General features: G+C 38.3%; 1 protein-coding gene across 1 annotated transcript in view; it reads left to right on the top strand.

Moving 5' to 3' along the window:
- The window catches only part of ARIH1 (ariadne RBR E3 ubiquitin protein ligase 1), a 114,744-nt gene extending 100,268 nt beyond the window's left edge, over positions 1-14,476 (top strand). Inside the window, exons 11-14 of the mRNA XM_055277902.2 lie at positions 59-116; positions 8,641-8,901; positions 9,984-10,096; positions 11,132-14,476. Of these exons, the coding sequence (XP_055133877.1) occupies positions 59-116; positions 8,641-8,901; positions 9,984-10,096; positions 11,132-11,216 (517 nt within the window). The 3' untranslated portion in view covers positions 11,217-14,476. The remainder of the gene's footprint in view (positions 1-58; positions 117-8,640; positions 8,902-9,983; positions 10,097-11,131) is intronic.
- Positions 14,477-21,612: the final 7,136 nt, after the last annotated feature.

Raw genomic sequence — 21,612 nt, 5'->3', positions numbered from 1 at the left:
TTTTTTCCTTTTCATTGATTTTTTTGTTCTTTATGGAATCCTCTTTATTTACTTGAAGGTACAACTGTAACCGCTATAATGAGGATGATGCAAAGGCAGCAAGAGATGCACAGGAGGTAAGTATATGTATAACAGGACAATAGTTGACTAAGAATGCACATTGTATATTCATATTCGTTAGAGAATAATTTTTTTTTTTTTTTGAGACAGTGTCTCGCTTTGTCGCCCAGGCTGGAGTATAGTGGCATGATCTCAGCTCACTGCAACCTCCGCCTCCTGGGTTCAAGTGATTCTCCTGCCTCAGCCTCCTGAGTAGCTGGGATTACAGGTGCGCGCCACCACACCCTGCTAATTTTTGTATTTTTAGTAGTCAGGCTAGTCTCAAACTCCTGACCTTGTGATCCACTGGCCTCGGCCTCCCAAAGTGCTGGGATTACAGGCGTGAGCCACCACGCCCAGCCCAGGGAATAATTGAGTAGAACTTTTCAATTCTGAAGGATTTGTGAAAGACATTCCAGTAAATATTGGATATCTATTTACATTTAGAAAGGGAATCTTATCCAAAGTATTTATCAAGAACATTCTTATAGTAAGTTTATTTTTTTTTCATTAATGTAGTCACATAGCACATTTTAGCTTTTGGTAGAGTCTTGCTTTCAAGATCCCTCCTACCCCAAGAAGAACAGTAGTGAACAGCATTTGTTAAATGGCCCTGGTGCTATTTATAGGCAATATCTTACTTACTTAAATTTTTTTTAAACGTTTTTGTTCATCAAGAAGCTCTGATGATTATAGGTGAGCTGATTTGGAATGGAGTGTCCCAGGAGCTGAGAAATTCCCTATTGCTAGGTAGGGAAATGACCCACTGTTATAGAAGGGATCCAAACACTAGGTGTGGATTAGATTCTAAAGCACTTTTCATTCCTTTCAGTCTGGTGATTTTATTGTAATTGTAGAACCCTGGAATTTAATAGTTCCTACATTCACCCATTCCATATTGAAATTCCCCAGTTGTCTCAGAAATATTCTTTTCAAATGATTTTCCTAACCAGGATACAATCTAAAGCATGGTGTGCATCTGTTTCTTATTTACTCGTTTACATATCTTCAAAATGTATTTTTAATAAAAATATCATATATAGAAATGAGTATATATGTAACCTAGTCTGTCATATTGCTAGAAGTGAAAGTTTTGTCTCCCTTTTTAAAAAGACTGGGAAATTTGGCCAGGCTTGGTGGCTCACACCTGTAATCCCCGCAATTTGGGAGGCCGAGGCAGGCAGATCACCTGAGATCAGGAGTTCCAGACCAGCCTGGCCAACATGGTGAAACCCTGTCTCTACTAAAAATACAAAAATTAGCTGGGCATGGTGGCTTGCACTTGTAATCCCAGCTACTCAGGAGGCTGAGGCAAGAGAATCGCTTGAACCCAGGAGGTGGAGGTTGCAGTGAGCCAAGATTTCACCACTGTACTCCAAAGTGAGACTGTCTCTCAATAAATAAATAAATAATAAAATGACAGGGAAATTATATTTTGTAATTGTAAATGATGTTTCACAGACCTTCACAATGTTTGGGTCCATTTAAGGGGAAAAAATCCCTACAAATTCCAATATTGGTTTAAATTATATTTATTAGAATGTTATTTAAATATGTATAAACAAAAACCAGCTATAAATTCTTATGCTCTTGCACAATTCTACAGCCAAACCAAGAGAGCCACAGAATCAGTGAAACTCAAGTAAATGTTAATTTGGTAGATACTGTTGTTGGGGTTTTAAAAATGTATTATTACTGTACTGTTAAATATCATGGGATAACTTGTTCTCCCACCAATTTTCTTTTCTTTCTTAAATGATGTCCCTTAAGTCATATCCCACTAACTTTCTATATATTTCTATATTTCCAACATTAATTTTTATGATGCATTACTTGATTTGCCCAGAATATATTATGGATATATGTTCTTACCACCTTTTTTTCTCCATTAACCTGATGTAGTTATTTAGCCAGATATGCTGTTTATCAACAAAGAAAATATATGTGGGTTATCCTTGACCTCACCTGGTCTTTATTTGGATGCCGGTAGAATCCCTTTCTGAGATCTATAGAGAGGGTGGGTTATGTGCATAGCTTTTCAGCCAGAGTCTAATGTTTAGATTCTAGATACTAAAGTAGATTATTTTTCTATTTCACATCTGTTGGACTAAACTGGAATCTTCTATAACTGTGGGAGTACAAAGAAAGATTTCCTATCACTTCATTGGTTGGTTGGTTGATTGACTAATTGGGAGCCACGCCTCCCTGAAAGGATCACACCATTGCATGCCTATCTGGCCACCTCATCTTTCCCCACTCCCAAGCTCTTGGCCTAGCATTTACTGGGAGTTGTAGTCTGAAAAATTACTAGAAGGTTGACACATGTTCAAAAGATCCTCGATGGTACCTTGACTGCCCTGCAAAAGATGTACCTGTGTTATAGAAAATTGTTGACTCATATTGTACCACAGTGCCGACAATTGTGGATATTTGAACTTTCTTGTCCTCTAGACTAGGGTCAGCAAACTTTTTCTGTGAAGAATCAGATGGTATATATTTTTAGCTTTGCGTACTACATAATCTCTGTTGTGATGGTTCACCTCTGCCTCTGCCCTTATAATGCAAAAGCAGCCATAGACTTAAATGAATAGGTAAAACTGTTCCAAGTAAATTTTATTTACTGGCTGGGCATGATGGCTCAAACGTGTTATCTTAGTGCTTTGGGAGGCCAAGGCCAAGGATCACTTGAGGCCAGGAGTTCAAGACCAGCCTGAGCAACATAATAAGACCCCCCCCGCACCACTGCCCATCTCTACAAAAAAAAAAAAAAAAACAAAGTTTTTAAATTAGCCATGCATGTTGGTGTGTACCTATAGTCTCAGCTATTTGGGAGCTGAGGTGGGAGGATTGCTTGAGCTCAGGAGTTCCAGGCTGCAGTGAGCCGTGATCACGCCACCCCTCTTTAGCCTGGATGACAGAGACCCTATCTCAGAACAAAAAACAACAAATAAAGCAAAACAGTTTAATTTACAAAGACAGGTGGCAGCTGGATTTGTCATGCAGGCCAGAGTTCATATATCCGTGTTCTAAGCAGTCAAGTTTGTTGTCTTTTCCCTGCTCCCCAAACTGTTTTCAGGTCACTGATTACATTTCTCATTCCAGATTCTGGCATTTGATTGGAGAATTTGTTTTGATCAGGCTCAGTGGCTCACGCCTGCAATCCTAGCACTTTGGGATGCTGAGGGGAGAAGATTGAGTACGGGAGTTTGAGATCAGACTGGGCAACAACTGAAACCCTGTCTCTACAAAAAATTTATTAAAAATTAGCCGGGTATGGTAGTGCATGCCGGCTGAGGTGAGAGGATCACTTGAGCCTGGGAAGACTTCAGTGAGCCATGGTTGTGCCACTGCACTCTAGCCCAAGCAACAGAGCAAGACCCTGTCTCAAAAAAAAAGTCTTATTAGCAGTGATGGTATGGGTTTTCTTTTTTCATGTTGAATTTTATTGAGAAGCAGTTTCAGAATTCTTAGATTAAATCAAGTCCCATAACATCATACGTGTCAATATGGTAAGTGGGGGTTTTCATTTCATTTGGGGAATTTGACAGGCTTGAAAATATTAGTACTTTAGGGGAAGATAAAATGCCAAGCAGATTTTCCACATATTTTCAGATTGGCATAATTTTCCTGCTCATAAGCATTGGTTTGATACTTACCTGACTCTTGAAGTAACATGGCTGTGGTTTTGTTGTTTTTTTATTGAGATGAGGGTCTCGCAGTGGCATGATCATAGCTCACTGTAGCCTTGAACTCCTGGGCCCAAGTGGTCCTCCTGCCTCAACCTCCCCATTAGCTGGAACTAGAGGCAGCTTGAGGTATGCACCACCGCGCCCAACTTGTGTTGGTTTTTTGAAGTGTTTCATTGTTGTATAATGCTGGATCATGTGGTTAGCTAATTATGTGGCTCAGAATTAGTATTTCTAAGCAAGGGACCAACCATAGGGCCAAGTAGTATCTGTTATGTAGGCTTTAAAACATGGGGAGAGAAAGAGGAGGTAAGGATAAAGGAAAAGAACATATGTGTGTTAAGAACCCCTTTGATAGGGGCCGGGCGCGGTGGCTCATGCCTGTAATCCCAGCACTTTGGGAGGCCGAGGCGGGCAGATCACAAGGTCAGGAGATGGAGACCATCCTGGCTAACACGGTGAAACCCCGTCTCTACTAAAAATACAAAAAATTAGCCGGGCGTGGTGGCAGGCGCCTGTAGTTCAGCTACTCCAGAGGCTGAGGCAGGAGAATGGCATGAACCAGGGAGGCGGAGCTTGCAGTGAGCTGAGATTGCGCCACTGCACTCCAGCCTGGGTGACAGAGTGAGACTCTGTCTCAAAAAAACAAAAAACAAACAAACAAAAAAAACACCCTTTGATAGTGGTTGCATTTAGTAAGCATTTATTAATCATTTTCTGCAAATCAGGTATTGGAAATACTTTATCTTTTTAAAAGTCCGTTCCCTCTAGAGATTTATGGTATAATGGTAGAGGCCTTATATGAATAATTATATATTATAATGTAATAATACAAAACAAATCTAAACTAGATACATTGTTACTTTGATAACAATATACATATCTCGAAAGACAGACTCTTTTTACATAACTGTAATACCATTACAGTTGACTCTTGAACAATTCAGGGGTTAGGGACACTAACCCCCCCACCCCTGCAATGGAAAATCCACATACCACTTTTGATTTTCCGAAAACTTACCTGTTTTAATAGCCTACTGTTGACCAGAAGCCTTACGGATAATATAGTCAATTAACACATATTTTGTATGTTACATGTTTTATTATACTGTGTGCTTTTTTTTTTCTTTTTTTGAGACGGAGCTTCGCTCTTGTTGCTCAGGCTGGAGTGCCAGTGGCAGTTCTCAGCTCTCTGCAACCTCCACCTCCCGAGTTCAAGCGATTCTCCTGCCTCAGCCTCCCAAGTAGTTGGGATTACAGGCATGCGCCACCACGCCTGGCTAATTTTTTTGTATTTTTAGTAGAGACGGGGTTTCACCATGTTGGTCAGGCTGGTCTCGAACTCCTGACCTCAGGTGATCCACCCACCTCGGCCTCCCATAATGCTGGGATTACAGGCGTGAGCCACTGTGCTGGCCTATACTGTGTTCTTAACAATGAAGTATGCTAGGAAAAAAGTTATTTTAAAAAATTGTAAAGAAGAGAAAATGTGTTTACTTTTTATTAAGTAGAAGTGGATCAGCCGGGCCCAGTGGCTCACGCCTGTAAACCCAGCACTTTGGGAGGCTGAGGTGGGCAGATCGCCTGAGGTTGAGAGTTTGAGACCAGCCTGGCCAACATGGTGAAACCCCATCTCTACTAAAAATACAAAAATTAGCTGGGCATGGTGGCAGGCACCTGTAATCCAATCTACTCGGGAAGATGAGGCAGGAGAATTGCTTGAACCCAGGAAGCGGAGGTGGCGGAGAGCCGAAATCTCACCACTGCACTCTAGCCTGTGCAACAGAGCGAGACTCCATCTCAAAAAAAAAAAAAAAAAAAAAAAAAAAGCGGATCATCATAAAGGTCTTCATGCTGAATAGGCTGAGGAAGAAAATACAGGAGGGATTGGTTTTGCTATATCTCAGGTGGCAGAGGTAGAGGAAGTCGAACGGGATTCAGGAGATGCAGGCACACTTGGTGTAACTTTACAGGAAAACCTTATGAACTGTTTCGCATTTTTGTTTCTCTAAAAGTGTTTCTGTATAGTAACAATCCTCCTTCCATTTGCTTTAGTTTCAGTGTTGGTATAATAGAAGGGTCCATTCATAAAAGAAGTCCAAAGCAGTCCTAAGTAATCAGAACCCTTCTGCCAAATTGTCTAATGTCAATTTATTTTCTGGCACTGCTTCTTTAGCATCTTCTTCCTCATCATCTGGCACTGGTTTGGAAGCAGCTCATCTCCATCAAGTGGTCTTTTAATTCCTCTGGTATGGTGTCTGTTAGCTAACCCATCGCCTTCCACCTTTTCTTTGCCATATCCACAGTCTCTTTCATGATTTCCTTGATGGGCTCTGTTGTAGATACTGCGAAGTCATGTGCAACATCTGGACACAGTTTTCTCTACCAGGAGTTTATTGTTTCAGGCTTGATGATGCCACGGTTTTTTCTATAACAACGATGACGTCTTCAGTGGTGCTTTCCTTCCAGACTTCTGTGATGTTCTGTTGGGGTTCTCTTCGATAGCATTGACAGTCCTTTCCAGACTACCATGTGCATCTTTACGTTTGTTTACATTTCTCTCAATGTGAATGGTACCATATACAGTCTGTAAGAGTTGTGTGCGTAAGTTTTGATAAATCTCAACTTTTTTATTAATAGATTTATGTATATTTTATGGTAGTAAATAAGATAGGCTACATATGTCTTATGCATTCATGACAACTCTTTTTCTTAATTTTGGTTTGTCTGCAAGTGTTTTCAAATTGTTGGCAAACCTCCAAAAAATATTTCGATATATTTATTGAAAAAAATCCACATATAAGTGGACTTACAGTTTAATCCTGTGTTGTTCAGGGGTCAACTGTCTATGTTTTAAAGCAATACTCTGTTGTTATCAACTATCTATTGTTCAAATATCCCCAATTAATTTTTTTTTTTTTGTTTTTTGGTGTTTTTTTTTTTTTTTTTTTTTTTTGAGACGGAGTCTCGCTCTGTCGCCCAGGCTGGAGTGCAGTGGTGCGACTCGGCAATTCTCCTGCCTCAGCCTCCCAAGTAACTGAGATTACAGGCACATGCCGCTACGCCCAGCTAATTTTTTGTATTTTAGTAGATACAGGGTTTCACTGTGTTGCCCAGGCTGGCTCAAACTCCTGAGCTCAGGCAATCCACCCGCCTCAGCCTCCCAAAGTGCTAGCATTACAGGCATGAGCCACCACACCTGGCCTATCTTAAATTTTCTTTTATAGTTGGTTTAAATTGGGATCCATATAGGTCCACAAATTGGATTTAATTGATATCTCTTGAGTCTCCTCTACCTGTTGTTCCTTCTCTTCCCCCCTCCTTGCTTTTTTTTCTTTGTTGAAGAAACTAGATCATGTTGTCCTGTAGAGTTTCCCACATTACGGATTTTGCTGGTTGCAACTGCATGGTGTCATTTAATAGGTTCTTCTATCCCTGCGTTTTCTGAAACTGGTGATTAATTCAAGAAACTTGATCAAATTCAGATTCAGTGGTTGGGGGGGGAACCCAGAATACTTAATCGATTATACTTTCTATTGTATTATATCAGGAGTTACACAGTATCTAGTTGCTGCTGTAGTTTTCTACTTAAAAATATCTCTGCTTTTTGCTTGTTTTACATCTTGTTGCATACTGTAGAACAGTGCCATCCAATAGAACATTTTTGTAATGATGTAAATGTTCTTTATCACCAGTGTCTAATTTGGTAGTCACTAACCACATGTGACTATTGAGCAATGAGGAACTGAATTTTTAGTTTCTTAAATTGAATTTTAAGTAGTCAGGTGTGGCTTGTGGCTACTGTATTGGAAAGTACAATTAATAGGACATTTTTCAAGAGTATTAAATAACAAAAGTAGCAGTAGATGTCTATTCCTAATTTTAGCCTAGATCACAGTACTGTTTCATCAGTAAATCAGCTTTTTAAGCTATTAATATTTTTAATGGACAAATCATAATTATACACATTTATGGAGTACAGTGGAATGTTTTGAAATATGTAAACAATGCAGTGATTAAATCAAACTAATTGTTGTATTGCCTTGCCTTAACATTTTTATGGTGAGACATTTGAAATGATACTTAGTTATTTTGAAATATATATTATTATTGACTATATTCACCCTGCTGTGCAATAAATCTCAAAACTTACTCATCCAGTCTATCTGAAACCTTGTACTCTTTGGTCACCAACTCCCCGTTCCCCCCTTCCTACCCCTTTATCCCCCCAAGCCTCTGGTAACCGTCATTATACTCTGTATGTCTACGAGTTCACTTTTTTAGTTTCTACATATAAGCGAGATCATGTAGTATTTCTTTTCTGTGCCTGGCTTATTTCACTTAGTGTAATGTCCTCCAGGTTCATCCATGTTGTCACAACAGAATTCCTTTTTTGAGGCTGAGTACTCGTGTGTGTGTGTAACATATATGACGTTTTCTTTCTGTGTTCATCCATTGATGGACGCTTACATGGATTCCATGTCTTGGCTATTGTGAGTAATGCTGCAGTGAATGTGAGAGTATAGAGATAACTTTGACATATTGATTTCAGTTCCTTTTCATATATACACAGTAGTGGGATTGCTGGATTCTGTGGTAGTTTTGTTTTCAGTTTTTTGAGGAACCTCCCCATACCATTTTCCATAATGGCTATAATAATTTACATTCCTGTCAACAATGTATCAAGAGTTTCCTTCTTTCTTTATCTTTACCAAGACTTATCTTTCATCTTTTTGATAAAAACCATTCTAACAGGTGTGAAGTGATACCTCATTATGGTTTTAATTTGATAATCAGCTTTTATGTACAGTTTATGTGTTATAATTATATCACCCAATTTTTCTTAATGGGACAGCGATCTAGGGCAGCCCTGCAGAGGTACCTGTTCTACTGTAATCGCTATATGAACCACATGCAGAGCCTGCGCTTTGAGCACAAACTATATGCTCAGGTGAAACAGAAAATGGAGGAGATGCAACAGCACAACATGTCCTGGATTGAGGTGCAGTTCCTGAAGAAAGCAGTTGATGTCCTCTGCCAGTGTCGTGCCACACTCATGTACACTTATGTCTTCGCTTTCTACCTCAAAAAGAATAACCAGTCCATTATCTTTGAGGTAGGAGTAGTTCTGGGTGAGGAAAAAGCCCACCTTGTATCATAGGACTACCTGATCTTTCATATATAAGATACAGAGTTTTCAGGGTTCTTGTTTGTTCAGAACATGTAGGTAGACGAATGTATTTATTACAAAGATACAAGAAATTCCTATTTCTTGTCCTAAATTATATTCAGATTGATGTGGTTTAGCCAGCTAGTGATTAGGTATGCAGGTTCTGGAGTCAGCCCTAGATTTTAATCTTTACTTCATTATATTTTAGTTCTGTTGATTTGGAGCAAATTCCTTAACCTCTTATTTCTCCATTTTAAAGTGAGGATAGTACTTTTCTAGGTTGTTACGAGGTTTAAGTGAGACAATTTGTGTTTTATGTGAGACAATTTGTGTTAATTGCTATACAGCACCTGGAACATCCTAAGTTCTCAGTAAAAGCCTTTATTCAGGCTAAACTAACCCTGCAATATTAGAAGTTAATGTGGTGGTTATCTTTAGTGGAGAAGTAATGACTAAAAAGCCAGCTTTTAGCAGTAAAGGTTTTCTCAAGTAAAGATGCTCATTTAAAATTGATGCATAAAACATTGATATCTATATATGACTAGACAATAAGACTGACTAGCAGATGGGACTTCAGTTGGGTAACAGGTACAAAACTAGCCATAGTGGTAAAGGATGATACAATTTGAATCTTCCATACAGTGTTCTCTTAGAAGAAATAAGTATAGCCAGATGTAAGCAATAATAGGTTTCTGTTTTTTCTCGTTTCCCTTTGAGTTTTCAGCAAAGAGCAGCTCTCAGAACGAAAAGATTCCAAAAGACATTTTAAATCCTTTCAAATGGTCTTCAGTATTCTTCCAAAAGTAATGGGTGAAATCTTTCGTTCTTTTAACATTTAAAAAATTGTTCTGGAAAAGAACAAACAAGTTATTAGAGATGAAAGCCATAGAGCTTTACAGGTGCAGTTAAACTACCTATGAAAGTTACGGAATGAGTGTTGAGAGTAATCTGTAGTCAACAAAACAGTGAAAATGGTTTATCTTTTAGCTTTGTTTTGAAGCCAAAATTTACTTTTATTCTTCTTACAGAATAACCAAGCAGATCTAGAGAATGCCACAGAGGTGCTCTCGGGCTACCTTGAACGAGATATTTCCCAAGATTCTCTGCAGGATATAAAGCAGAAAGTACAAGACAAGTACAGGTAATTTTTTTTTAAGCTGTTGAATAAAACTTTCTACCAGTGATGATCCTTAGTGGTAAAGTTCAGTGATACTGAAACTGGGTTTAGCATATCCAGCAACTGAGCTGTTGCCATGTTTCTCACAGATTGCTTCTGTCCGTTGGGCACTAAATTGCAGGTAGTAGTACTGGTGAAGCATACATAGAGGAGGAATTCAGCCATTTATTCTACTGGCTAATTCTGCTTCTATTCAATTATTTAGTTGCTACCTTGCAAGGAAGAAAGAACCTAAAAAGGCCAAGTGGCCTTTAGGATGAGAGTGAGAATTGAATGTTGGTCTTAGCCTGAGAATCCTATGTATGGGTCATGGCTATTCACAAATGAGCTATGGAAACTTACTTTTTAGAGTAATTATTTTATATATATATATATATATATATATATAAAATAATTTTTTAATCTAAGGAGATACTTGTCCTAGGAGTCGATTTTTCAAGATGTGCCGCCTCTTAAGCTAGAGATGCAAAATGTTTTATTTCTCAACATGAAGCTCTTTCTCCCAAAGTGACAAATGCTAGTGTCTTTTGAAAGTAGTAGGAAACTTGGGGAGTCTGGAAGACTTGGAGATTTAGTCCTAACCAATATCTTCCCTTCCCCTAGCCAATTTTAACTACCATATTGTGTTTAAAGTACTTTTACAGTTGACAAAGATTTTAAGGACGTGAATAAAGAACCCATGAAATTATTTCTGAACCTGTTTATCTGCAGAACTGTGGGATTGAATTACTATTTCTAAGGTCCATCAGAACTTGTAACATTTTTTTGCTTTAAAATTAATTCCCATGGAATCATGGCTTTCAGAAAATACCATTTTAATATTAGAAGCAGTTTGATGTGTCTGTACATCTAGACCTGAACGTGTGCCTATTAAAATAAAAAATAGGTGCTTGGTTCCGAGTCTGGATAAACTATAGGGATGCCTTAAAAATAAGTAAATGCCTCTTTTTTTATTATTTGAGGCTGACAACAAGTTTTTTTTTTTCTCTTTGATTACAGATACTGTGAGAGTCGACGAAGGGTTTTGTTACAGCATGTGCATGAAGGCTATGAAAAAGATCTGTGGGAGTACATTGAGGACTGAGAATGGCCCTGCATAAAATGAACTCTGAAAACTTTACCATCTAGAGTGCTCATGCAATTAAAACAAAACAAACACAAACAAGGAGGCACTAAGCCTATTCTGACACCACTGGTCTGTAGTACCAGAATTGTTTTGTTAACGGAAAGTTTAAGTAAATTATATTGTAATAAAAAGGTAGATAAACCATTGTACAACAGTATTCTAGGCCGCCAACAAAAGTGTGACAGACACACTAAAAGCCCTCCAACTTTAACTTGTAACGTAGCTTCATTCTCAAAGCTGACTCCTTTTTTCTTTTTCTTTTCCTTTTCCTGAGTGTAGTACAGTTAAAATTTCAAACAGCTCCTTGACACTGCTTTTCATGTTCAAACCAGCCATTTTGTTGTACTTTGGTAAAGGACCTCTTCCCCTTCCTCCCCTACACATACAGATACACCCACACACAGGCTGACTCTCTTTCTCTCATACCCCAAGGTCATGAGTGAATGATGCTTAGTTCCTTGTAAAGAAAATCTTGGGATGGGGAAGGGGTAGGCAGCAAGAGGATTCAACAAACAAAAAACATAAAAACTTTGTATATGACTTTTAAAACAAGAGGACAACACAGTATTTTTCAAAATTGTATATAGCGCATATGCATGGACAAAGCAAGCGTGGCACGTGTTTGCATAATGTTTAATTACAAAAAAATATTTATTCTTTAAAAATCTTCAAGATTATGTCTATTTGCTGTGCATTTTCTTTCAGTTTGCTTATCTTTCCCGGGTTGGGGTTGGGATAAAGGTGTGTTGGTTTAGCACCTCTAGAAGACCTATCTAGAGCCCTTTCACTTTCCTAAGGTTATTTTGCCCTTTCTGGTGTTGGTATGTCTGTTGCTGGCCATGGGCCTCATGCCTTGAATTCCTGCTCTTGATCAGGGACAAGGGAGGTCAAGCTCTGACTAATGCCACAACCTGATTAAGGGCTACAGCAGGGAGTTTTGTTGCTACAGCTCATGAATTAACCTGTCCCAACCTAATCCCCCTCCATGGCATCATGCCTCTACCCAAGCCTTTGGGTGCCCATGTTATGCACACAGCTGTAGGCATTCTTAAGTTCCCTGTCGCATCCAATGGAAGCATTTTACAATTTCATTTACTTTTCGGTTTTCCCTTAATTGCTGCTTCTCAGATTTTAGTTATGGCTCATCTGTTCACCCCTTCTCCATTAGGGTGTCAAAGAGAATGTTTTGCTTTAAATATAAATAGCCATTCATTTAGTCTCAGATTGTGAATTTAAAATGGCGGATACTGAAATTGCTTGTGTGTGTTGCTGTGGGTTTGGTTTGAAGGCAAACACCCCTAGAACATGATATTCCCATCTAGTGCATTTAAATAGAAATCACTGAGTTTGCTGCTTTTTTATTGTCAGCAGATAGGAGAATTAATAATGCATTTTAGCTGTGATGTCCATCTTTATGAAATTCCTACTAAGAGCTATGTTAAAAGGAAAGGATGGTGGCGGTTGTATTAACTATATACCTGTTTAGGCCATTCTGGCTGTGGTATTTTTCAATAGGGCAGCATCCGTAAATCTGTCAGTTTTATACAGGAGTGCAGAGTGAACTAGGCAACTAGATTAAGAGGTCTAAATATGAAATACCAGTTGAGGCTGAGGACCTCTTCGTCTTCCTTTAAATGTCTTGTGCCTAGGGAGTGTTTACCATTTGTGAGGCAGCTTTGTCTGCTCTTACACTGTACATCCTATTACTCCATTGGGAAGTAGGTTCACTTTCCTCTGGCCTTTTGCCTAAGTTAGGCTTTGCTGAATCAACCCTACTTTTCCTTTTAGAAAAGGTTGTTACAGGAGATGTACTGGCAACTGTTCTTTTCCCATAAAAAATCAGTGAATGTTTGCTGAGTATAAATGCTGCTTCCTTAAACCACTTGTCGCTTTAGGATCAACTTTACCTGTACCTTTTCTCCTTCCCTCCCTTGCCACCTCAGGTGCAAATCTGAACTCAGTGTCTGCTTCTTCCATTTTCTTGTCTCCCTCCCCTCTTCCCCCCATTATCCATATGACATTATTTTACTTCAAATAACAGCATCAATCTTAAAAAGACATACATTAAAACTAAGGAGTTTTTTTAAAGAAAGCCTGAGTAAGTTCCTTTCCCTGGTAACTTTGAAAAGCAGTCAGAGTTGCTATATAGATATATGTGGCTCCTTTAAAATGCTTTGTGTATGTGTGGTGTTTAAAAAATCTTACCAGTAAACTTTGCAGTGTCTAGGTTTGAGTGTCATAAACCCACGTGTTCCTGTTGCAACAAATACCCAAAAATTGTGTGTGCACTTCATAATACCAGTCTTCACCCATGGAGGAACAGTGCTTTTTAGAGATGCATTCTATTTCAATGTTGGCATACTGCCTGAGGGTATTGCAGTTGTGGGTGCATTCCCTAATTTGTATGATCAGGATGAACTGGCCCTTTTCTACTTCCAAGCTTTTAACAGATACCACCATATTTGACAGAATTCCCAGAGTGAATTGCTTATGTTGTTAGTAGATTCAGTGCCCCCAGCTGGGATAGGCAAGCCATGACAGCTTCCCTATTTCACCTACATAAGTCTTATCTGAGGGATCTATTCACGGTAAGCACCAAGGTCTCCATGTCTTGAGGTCAGTTTCGTTGCCTTTTGAAAAGTGCATGCTTCATTTGAACAATTCATTCAGCAGCAGATGGACTTTCAGTGATTTAAAATAAAATTTTGATCCAAAGCTCAGGACACAAACCACAGTGGTAAAATTGAGTAGCATATAGTATCAGACTAAATTATCTGTAATTTTCCACAACCCAGATTGTATGTGTTTTATGTGTGTTTAAATAAATATATTAGATACACATGTGTATAGATACACACATATACAACAGATCCAAGACTGGCTGACTTCATTTGAAATGGTTGAATCTGCTGTGTAATAAAGTGGTTCAACCATGATTAGGAACTGAAATTTAGTAGAAGAGGGAAAAGGAGTTAATGTAACAAATTATTTTAGCTACAAACCCCGGTAATAGAGCATTTGGGGGATGGGATGGGGTGGGTTGGTGAGACAATCAGAGTGGTAAATTGATTAAATGCTCCTAACCCTGTAATTTTGTGCATAGAGCACCCTGTGCTGTGGAAATAACTGTTCTTAGATTTCATTGTAACTGGACTGTTCAGGTTGCCCAGAGGGAAAGAACATTCCTAATTCTAATAAAATAAACTTTTATTTTGTTATTCCATTAGTTACTTATGTTTATTTTTATAGTTAAAAAATGACTAAAGGTGGCTAATGGCCACCTGTATTATGTGCCTTATTCACTGTTCCCACGTAATATAAAGTGTCAAAATTTGGTTGTTTCTTTGCAGGGAACTGTGAATGAGCCCATTCCCCCAACATTTAACTTGGTTAATGAAGCTTTCAGAGCATTTTCTGAAAGCTTTCCAATTTCTGCATCTCAGATATTGAATTTAAATTGTGTTGTAACAGTGATACAAAAATGCTCAATAGCTCTTTGAATGCCACGTTTTTTAAAGAAAATACTTTAAAAGTCATTTTTAGCTAACCTCAAAACTCCTTTACATTACTTTCATTTTAGCTCACTCTTAAAGCTGATACTGTTATATAGGGATGAAGGGAGAGTTTTCTTAAAGAAGGTCCCAAAGTTGAAGATGGTTTGTCATTGATACTCTGGCCAAGTCCAGGTTTTAGGACAATTTAATTTACTCTTATTTGGATCTGTAATTATGGGATTTTATCACTTTTCCTCTTCAAAGCACTTCAACTTACTGTCTAAAACAAGTGGAGAAGAAATTGCCCTTTTTTTTTTTTTATAAAGGAGGAAGATAAGGCTCAATGAGGTGAAATAACTCACTCAATTTTTCATTTCTTTCTACCTGAAACTTAACATCATACTACCTCTTTGTATCATATTTTGTTATTCTGGTCTCAGAATGACCTAGTATTCTGTACCAGGGAAGGTAGTTCTTAACTATATTGTTGTACTTTTAAACCACATTAAAGACTTATAAATGCCTATCACTGCTACTGTTAGAGGTTGCTCTATACTATCTCTGATCTTTCATTTGTTGCAGTTTGCAACACGGTAGTTGAGAATAAATGGTTTAGTATGATTTGCTTAATAGTACCCAAGTAATTTGCAGTTGTTGGTTAGTTATTCAAATGAATTTCCATTGTAAAGAATTTTGGATAGTCTGCAGGAAATTGTTACAGGATGCACAGAACATCCCATATCCGTTGGATCTCAGCCTTTGAGGCTTTAAAAAGATGATAAGCAGTGAGTTTTATGAGAAAATGTTGGCTCCTTCAGAAACAGGAAAATATGTGGGCCCCTCAGATTTTTCATATATCTTTGGGGATAAAGTTGGTTATATCTGGTTTATTTTAGGGATTTTGCTTCTGTAGTTACCCAAGATCAAATAGCCAACTCAGAAATAGTCAATTGGATATCAATCAAATAGTGCCTACCAGGGGAGCAAACAGAAAACTTTTAGGTTTTTAGTTTTTGCTTTTGTGTGGAGTTAAGTCCAATTTTTAAGGCAACTATTGTTGACCTTTATCTAGGCAGTAGCATTTAGGATGGGAAAAAATTATGAGATATGTGCGAAAAGCAGTTTTCAGGCTATCGTTTATTTAGGGCCACAGATATGCTTATTTAGGACTATTTTCAGGGTAGGAGCCAGTTAAAGTTTGTAAATCAGTCACACATTGATATGTAGCAGCCCTATCAATGCCACAACAACCTTATTACCATAGTAATTCAGGGGTCTCAAGTAATCTAGGAGTCTCAAACTGAAATGTCAACAAGAGCCAAGTAAATATTTTAGAAATAGACTACTCTGGACTAGATGGGCTCTGAGAAGAGCCTGTGAAATCCAGACTTCATGTGAATTCTCTTAATTAAATTTGGGCCAAAGAAAACCCGGCCATAGGCAGTTTTTTTTCCAGCTTCTACTAGTCTTGGCTTGCAACAGTGCCACTGTCCATCTGGCATTACCTAGATCAGTGATACTTGTCTGCGAATTGGAATCACTGAGAAGCTTTAAAAAATATTAGTGCCTGAGTGTTACCTTATGGAGATTATGATTTAATTGCTTTGGGTAGGCATCAGTAATTTTTGTAAAGCCCTTTCCGCATTCTTACCCCTAATTCCAGTCAGTGATTCTCACATGCAGACTAGGTTGAGATCCTTGATCTAGACTGCCTTACTATAGTTGCAAAAAGAGAATATAGGAGAGCAGCTCCAGATGATAAGGGACAAAATGATTCAAGGCAAATTGACTGGCTCAGAATAGGGCCTTACTGGAGGCCCTAGTTGAGCAGGTTTTGTGGAATGGTGCCTCCCAAGGGTCTGGTGTGCAGTGCCCAATTTGGTTTTTTGTTGGTTTTCTGGTAAGTGGTCCACCTTGGAGAAAATCACAAAACTAAAAGTCTTACCAAGAAGTAGAACTGACAAGCAGCCATGTTGATTGGCAGTACATTCTCTTACCAAGGGGGAGAAATCTATCTAGGGAAAATAATACAGAGTCTGAGCAAAGGAAGTTGAGTGGTTATAAGCAAAACTGTCATTAAAGCTATTTGTGTCAAGTCTGCACAATTCCACGAGCACTTAGAGTTTACAAGTTTCTCACGTCTATCATTCTTTTGATAATCTTGTATTTTTATTTCAAGTGTGGTATAGTAGTAAGAACATTGGTATTTTTCAGCCATAGTTTTCCCTTTCGTAAAACGGGAATACTAATAGGAACTGTAATTTGTTGAGTGCTTTTTGCCAGATGCCTTACTTTTGTCTGTATCTTCCAAGCAGCCCTAAAGCAAAATGGGCAGTTACCCTATTTTTATGAGGAAAGACACTCATATACTACTAACTTACTCAAAAGTTACACATTGAGTGTATAACAGGGCCATGCTTGTCTGATTCCATATGTTCATTCTATTATGCTGTTGTCTGTTACATAGGAATATTGTGAGGATCAAAGAACATGTGAAAACAAAACCTAGTTACAATAATAAGCACACCAGTGCTAACTTAGGATACAGAGCTGTCAGAGACTCCCAAAGGCAGGATGAGATTGGGAACTAGAAAACCATTTTGGACCCCTAAAGTGGTATTGTCTGCCATCTCTACATCATTCTCCTACAGCTCTTACTGCTGTTTTTCCTGTCAGTTACCCCATAGCTCCAGGTATTACATGTTAACTGTTCCAGACACATGTAGAGAGAACCAATCAGATCCATGGGGCAGGATCATCAATACAAACATGGGTGTTGAGAGCTTAACTCAATCGGGCAGGAGATCTTGGAGATCTTAGAGATCATAGTTCACTGGGTTCACATGGAAATTGTCTTTGACAAAACTGAAATGCCCTGAAGTTTTAATTTTTTAAATATATGTAATGAATTGGTATATGGTAGATACTTGTGGCTACTTAGTATTTACCAAATGCTTTGTTTCCATCCGTTTATTTTTATTTTTTATTTTTTTAAGAGACAGTCTTGCTATGTTGCCCAGGCTGGACTTGAACTCCTAGGCTCAGCCAACCCCTTCTGCCTCAGCCTCCTGAGTAGCTGGGATCATAGGCATGTGCCACTGCTCCTAGCTCTTCCATCTCAATCTTATGATGTAGTTACTATTTTCATTTTATAAATAATAGAAGCTCAAAGAAAATGGGTAGTTTCCCTGAGGCCATCCTGTTAGTAAGTGGCAGAATGAAATTACAAACCTAGGTTTTATTGGTCACCACGCACAGTGCCAGGCACTGGCAGTACAGCAGTGAACAAAAGGTCTGTTGGTTTGTCTGAAGCTCTCAACCTTGATTCTGCATAGACTCGGTGGATTGCCCAAGGCTGCTCAACCAGTTAAGATCAGAGGCAGCTCTGCTATTTGACCAGTATATTATTTTCACCACACTGTATCTGCTTCTCAGTCACCAAAAGCACCTGCTAAAATTATATATAGACTGATTAGGGGACTTCCAACCTAAGATTGTCCTGGAAACTTAATTCTTATCTTGGCTCATCTCTTGAAAACAGATGCCTCTTTCGTTGGTGACCTCAGATACACTGTTCAGAAGTACTCAAAGTATTCCTTTTTTCTCACATTTGAGAGTCACTCTAGGATTTTAATGAGTTAAGCAAGCCAGCCCTGTATTTCCAAACCCTTCCCAGAAGTCCAACCTTACTTTGATCTGATGATATGGGCTTTTTAAAAAATTACTATTTTTTTAGAAGTGGGGTCTCACTATGTTGCCCAGGCTGGAGTATAATGGCTCTTCACAGGCATAATTAGGGTGCACTACTGCCGTGAACTCCAGGACTCAAGCCATCTTCCTGCCACAACCTCCTGAGTACCTGGGACTATAGGTGCATGCCACCATGCCCAGCTGACATTGGCTTTATATACATAATACTTCCTCAGCAACAATTTATGTCTTATTTGGCACCTGTAAAACCCTCTTCACTGATTATGCCTGTTTAAAGGTTTGGTATTTACTCCAAGTTACCTGCCTTTAGCCATGGAGTATTCAAGTTTGTTTCAGAATGAGAATTTGGAGGGTGCTTATAGAAATATAAAACCAGGCTGGGCATGGTGGCTCACACCTTGTAATCCCAGCACTTTGGGAGGCTGAGGCAGGTGGATCACGAGGTCAGGAGTTTGAGACCAGCCTGGCCAACATAGTGAAACCCCGTCTCTACTAAAAATACAAAAATTAGGCGGGCATGGTGGCGCATGCCTGTAATTCCAGCTGCTCGGGAGGCTGAGGCAGGAGAATCGCTTGAACCCGGGAGGTGGAGGTTGCAGTGAGCCAAGATCACGCCACTGCACTCCAGCCTGGGCGACAGAGAGACTCTGTCTCAAAAAAAAAAAAAGAAGAAGAAATACAAAACCAACTCTTTATAGTAGACAGTTTATCACCCAGAAAGCTTTTTAGGCTGAAAACGTTTCTATAGATTTCGGATTTCCTTCTGATAGCTAAAATTTGTTTCTGTATAACAACAGAGTAGTGCCCTATAAGCCAGTTCAGTGCACATTAAATGGCTGTTCTTAGAATTATGAATCTGAGGCTTATGCAGTGAGGCTCTAGTTCTCTGGAGTCAGTTGGTCAAGTGGGATTCCTGAGGACTGAGCAAACACACACACAGCAGGATTTTGTCCTAAGTTTTCTTAGGGATCTTATCCAAAAACACCATTACTTGAATTTCCCAGCTTCCTTTTACAGGGAGACTTCCTTGCTATGTATACTCCCAACTCTGTATGTCAAATCATTTTCTCAGAGGAAGTACAGCATAAAATAATAACCAGCATTTGTAGAGCACTTCTTGTGGGCCTTCTTGGGCAAATAGACATTCTCATGGAATGCTCTAAAATTGTTAAGTTCTTGCACTTGCTCTCAAGTCATTTATAATCTAATTGCTGGTCTTCCTGGTATGAACAAAGATGTTTGCTTGTTAATAAATTCCTACCACATACCCAGACTTGTGGTTTATTTCTATCTAACTAGGGAAAGCACTAAAGAGTTTTCCAATAAGGAAGAATGATCTGAGTGTCTACCTGCTTTGGGAAAGATGTCTGCCGTGGATAGGAAATGATTTTGTATCCAAAAATCCTAGTACTAATTTGGAGTGTTGTAAAGGTCAGGGCAGCAAATGCTAGAGAGTGGGATTAATGAAAAGTGATAGTGTTCTGCATGCCTTTGAATAATTAATTTTTACTCCATTTTGACTAGCTTGCAATAAAGTAGGTTAAATGCTGTACTTTAAGGAAGTCCATGTACAAGCCAGTGCCTTAACAATGGTTGCTCACTAACCAATGGAAATAAATGACTGTTGTTTCCACAAAATTGCTTTACAGATTCTAAATGCTATCTCTGGGACACTGGATTGTGTGCTCTTTAAGATAAATTCCATAATCAAGGGCCTGGCCCTGAATAGATTGGAGCCCAAAAATCTCACTGAAGCAAAGAGATAATAGGCCAGTAAAGAGTCGGAGACAAACACTCCCGGAATAGGAATCCACTACTCACCTTTATTTTAAATTGATATATAGAAATTAATATTACAAAATACACACATCTTAAGTGTTAAGTTTGATGTTTTGACAATTGTATATGTCTGTGTAATAACTACCAAAAGAAGACATAAAACATTACAATTAACCCAGAAAATTCTCAAGTACCTATAAATCACCCCTGAGCACCTCCCCACTCCAATGATCACTTCTTGGTTTTTATCACTAAAGATTTGTTTTACCTGCTTTTGGATTACATATAAGTGGAATCATATAATAATGTACTCTTTTGCATCTGGCTTCTTTCACTGATAATGCTTTAAAGACATGCATATTGTATGTATTAGGACATTGTTCTTTATTGCTGAGTAGTATTTCATTCTATAAATATACCACAATTTGTTTATTCATTCTCCTATTGAAGGACTTTTAGGTTGTTTCCAGTTTGGGGCAATTATGAATAAGGATGCTATCGATATTCTTACACAGCCTTTTGTTTTTGTTTTTTGTGGATATACATCTTCATTTGTCTTGGATAAATAAGAGTAGAAAATTACTGGGTCATATGGTAAGTGCATGTTTATAAGAAACTGCCCTCTTGTTCTCCAAAGTGGTTTTACCATTTTGTACTCCTACCAATGATGTATGAGAGTTACAGTTGCTTCACGTGTCTGTCAACATTTACACTGTCAGTGTTTTTTATATTAGCCATTTTAGCACATATGAAATAACTGATTTTAATTTACATTACATTTCCCTGATGATTAATGAGTTGAGCACTTTTTCATATGCTTATTTTTCATTTGTATATCTTTCAAGAAGTGTCTTTCATGTCTTTTCTCATTTTAAAGTTGGGTGTCTTTTTATTGTAGGTATTATTCTTTGTATTTTGAATATAAATCCTTTGATAGATAGATATGCTATGATTTTTTTAAAGACTATGTATTCACTTATTGGGATCTTTTGATGAACAAATTTTTTGATAAAATCCACTTTATCAGTTTTTTATTTTATGGTTTATGACCTCAAAGTCACAAAGAACATATTTTCTTCTAGAAGTTTTATGGTTTGGGATTTTATGTTTAGGTCTGTGATCCATCTCAAATTAATTTTTGTGAACAGAATGAGGTTTGGTTTTTTTCCAACATGGATATACAGTTGTTCCAGCAGCATTTACTTAAAAAGACTTTTCTTTACCCATTAGATTGACTTGGTAGCTTGGTTAAAAATTGATCACATGTGTGTGTGTATTTCTACATTTTCTGTTCTGGTCCATTAATCTATTTGTGTATCCTTACATCAGTACCACACTTTGGATTATTGAAGCTTTCTAGTAAGTCTTTA

The sequence above is a fragment of the Symphalangus syndactylus genome, chromosome 5 (assembly GCF_028878055.3).
Source record: "Symphalangus syndactylus isolate Jambi chromosome 5, NHGRI_mSymSyn1-v2.1_pri, whole genome shotgun sequence".
NCBI lineage: Eukaryota > Metazoa > Chordata > Mammalia > Primates > Hylobatidae > Symphalangus > Symphalangus syndactylus.
Note: the sequence above shows the minus strand (reverse complement) of the source record. Positions and strands in the feature narration are given on the sequence as shown.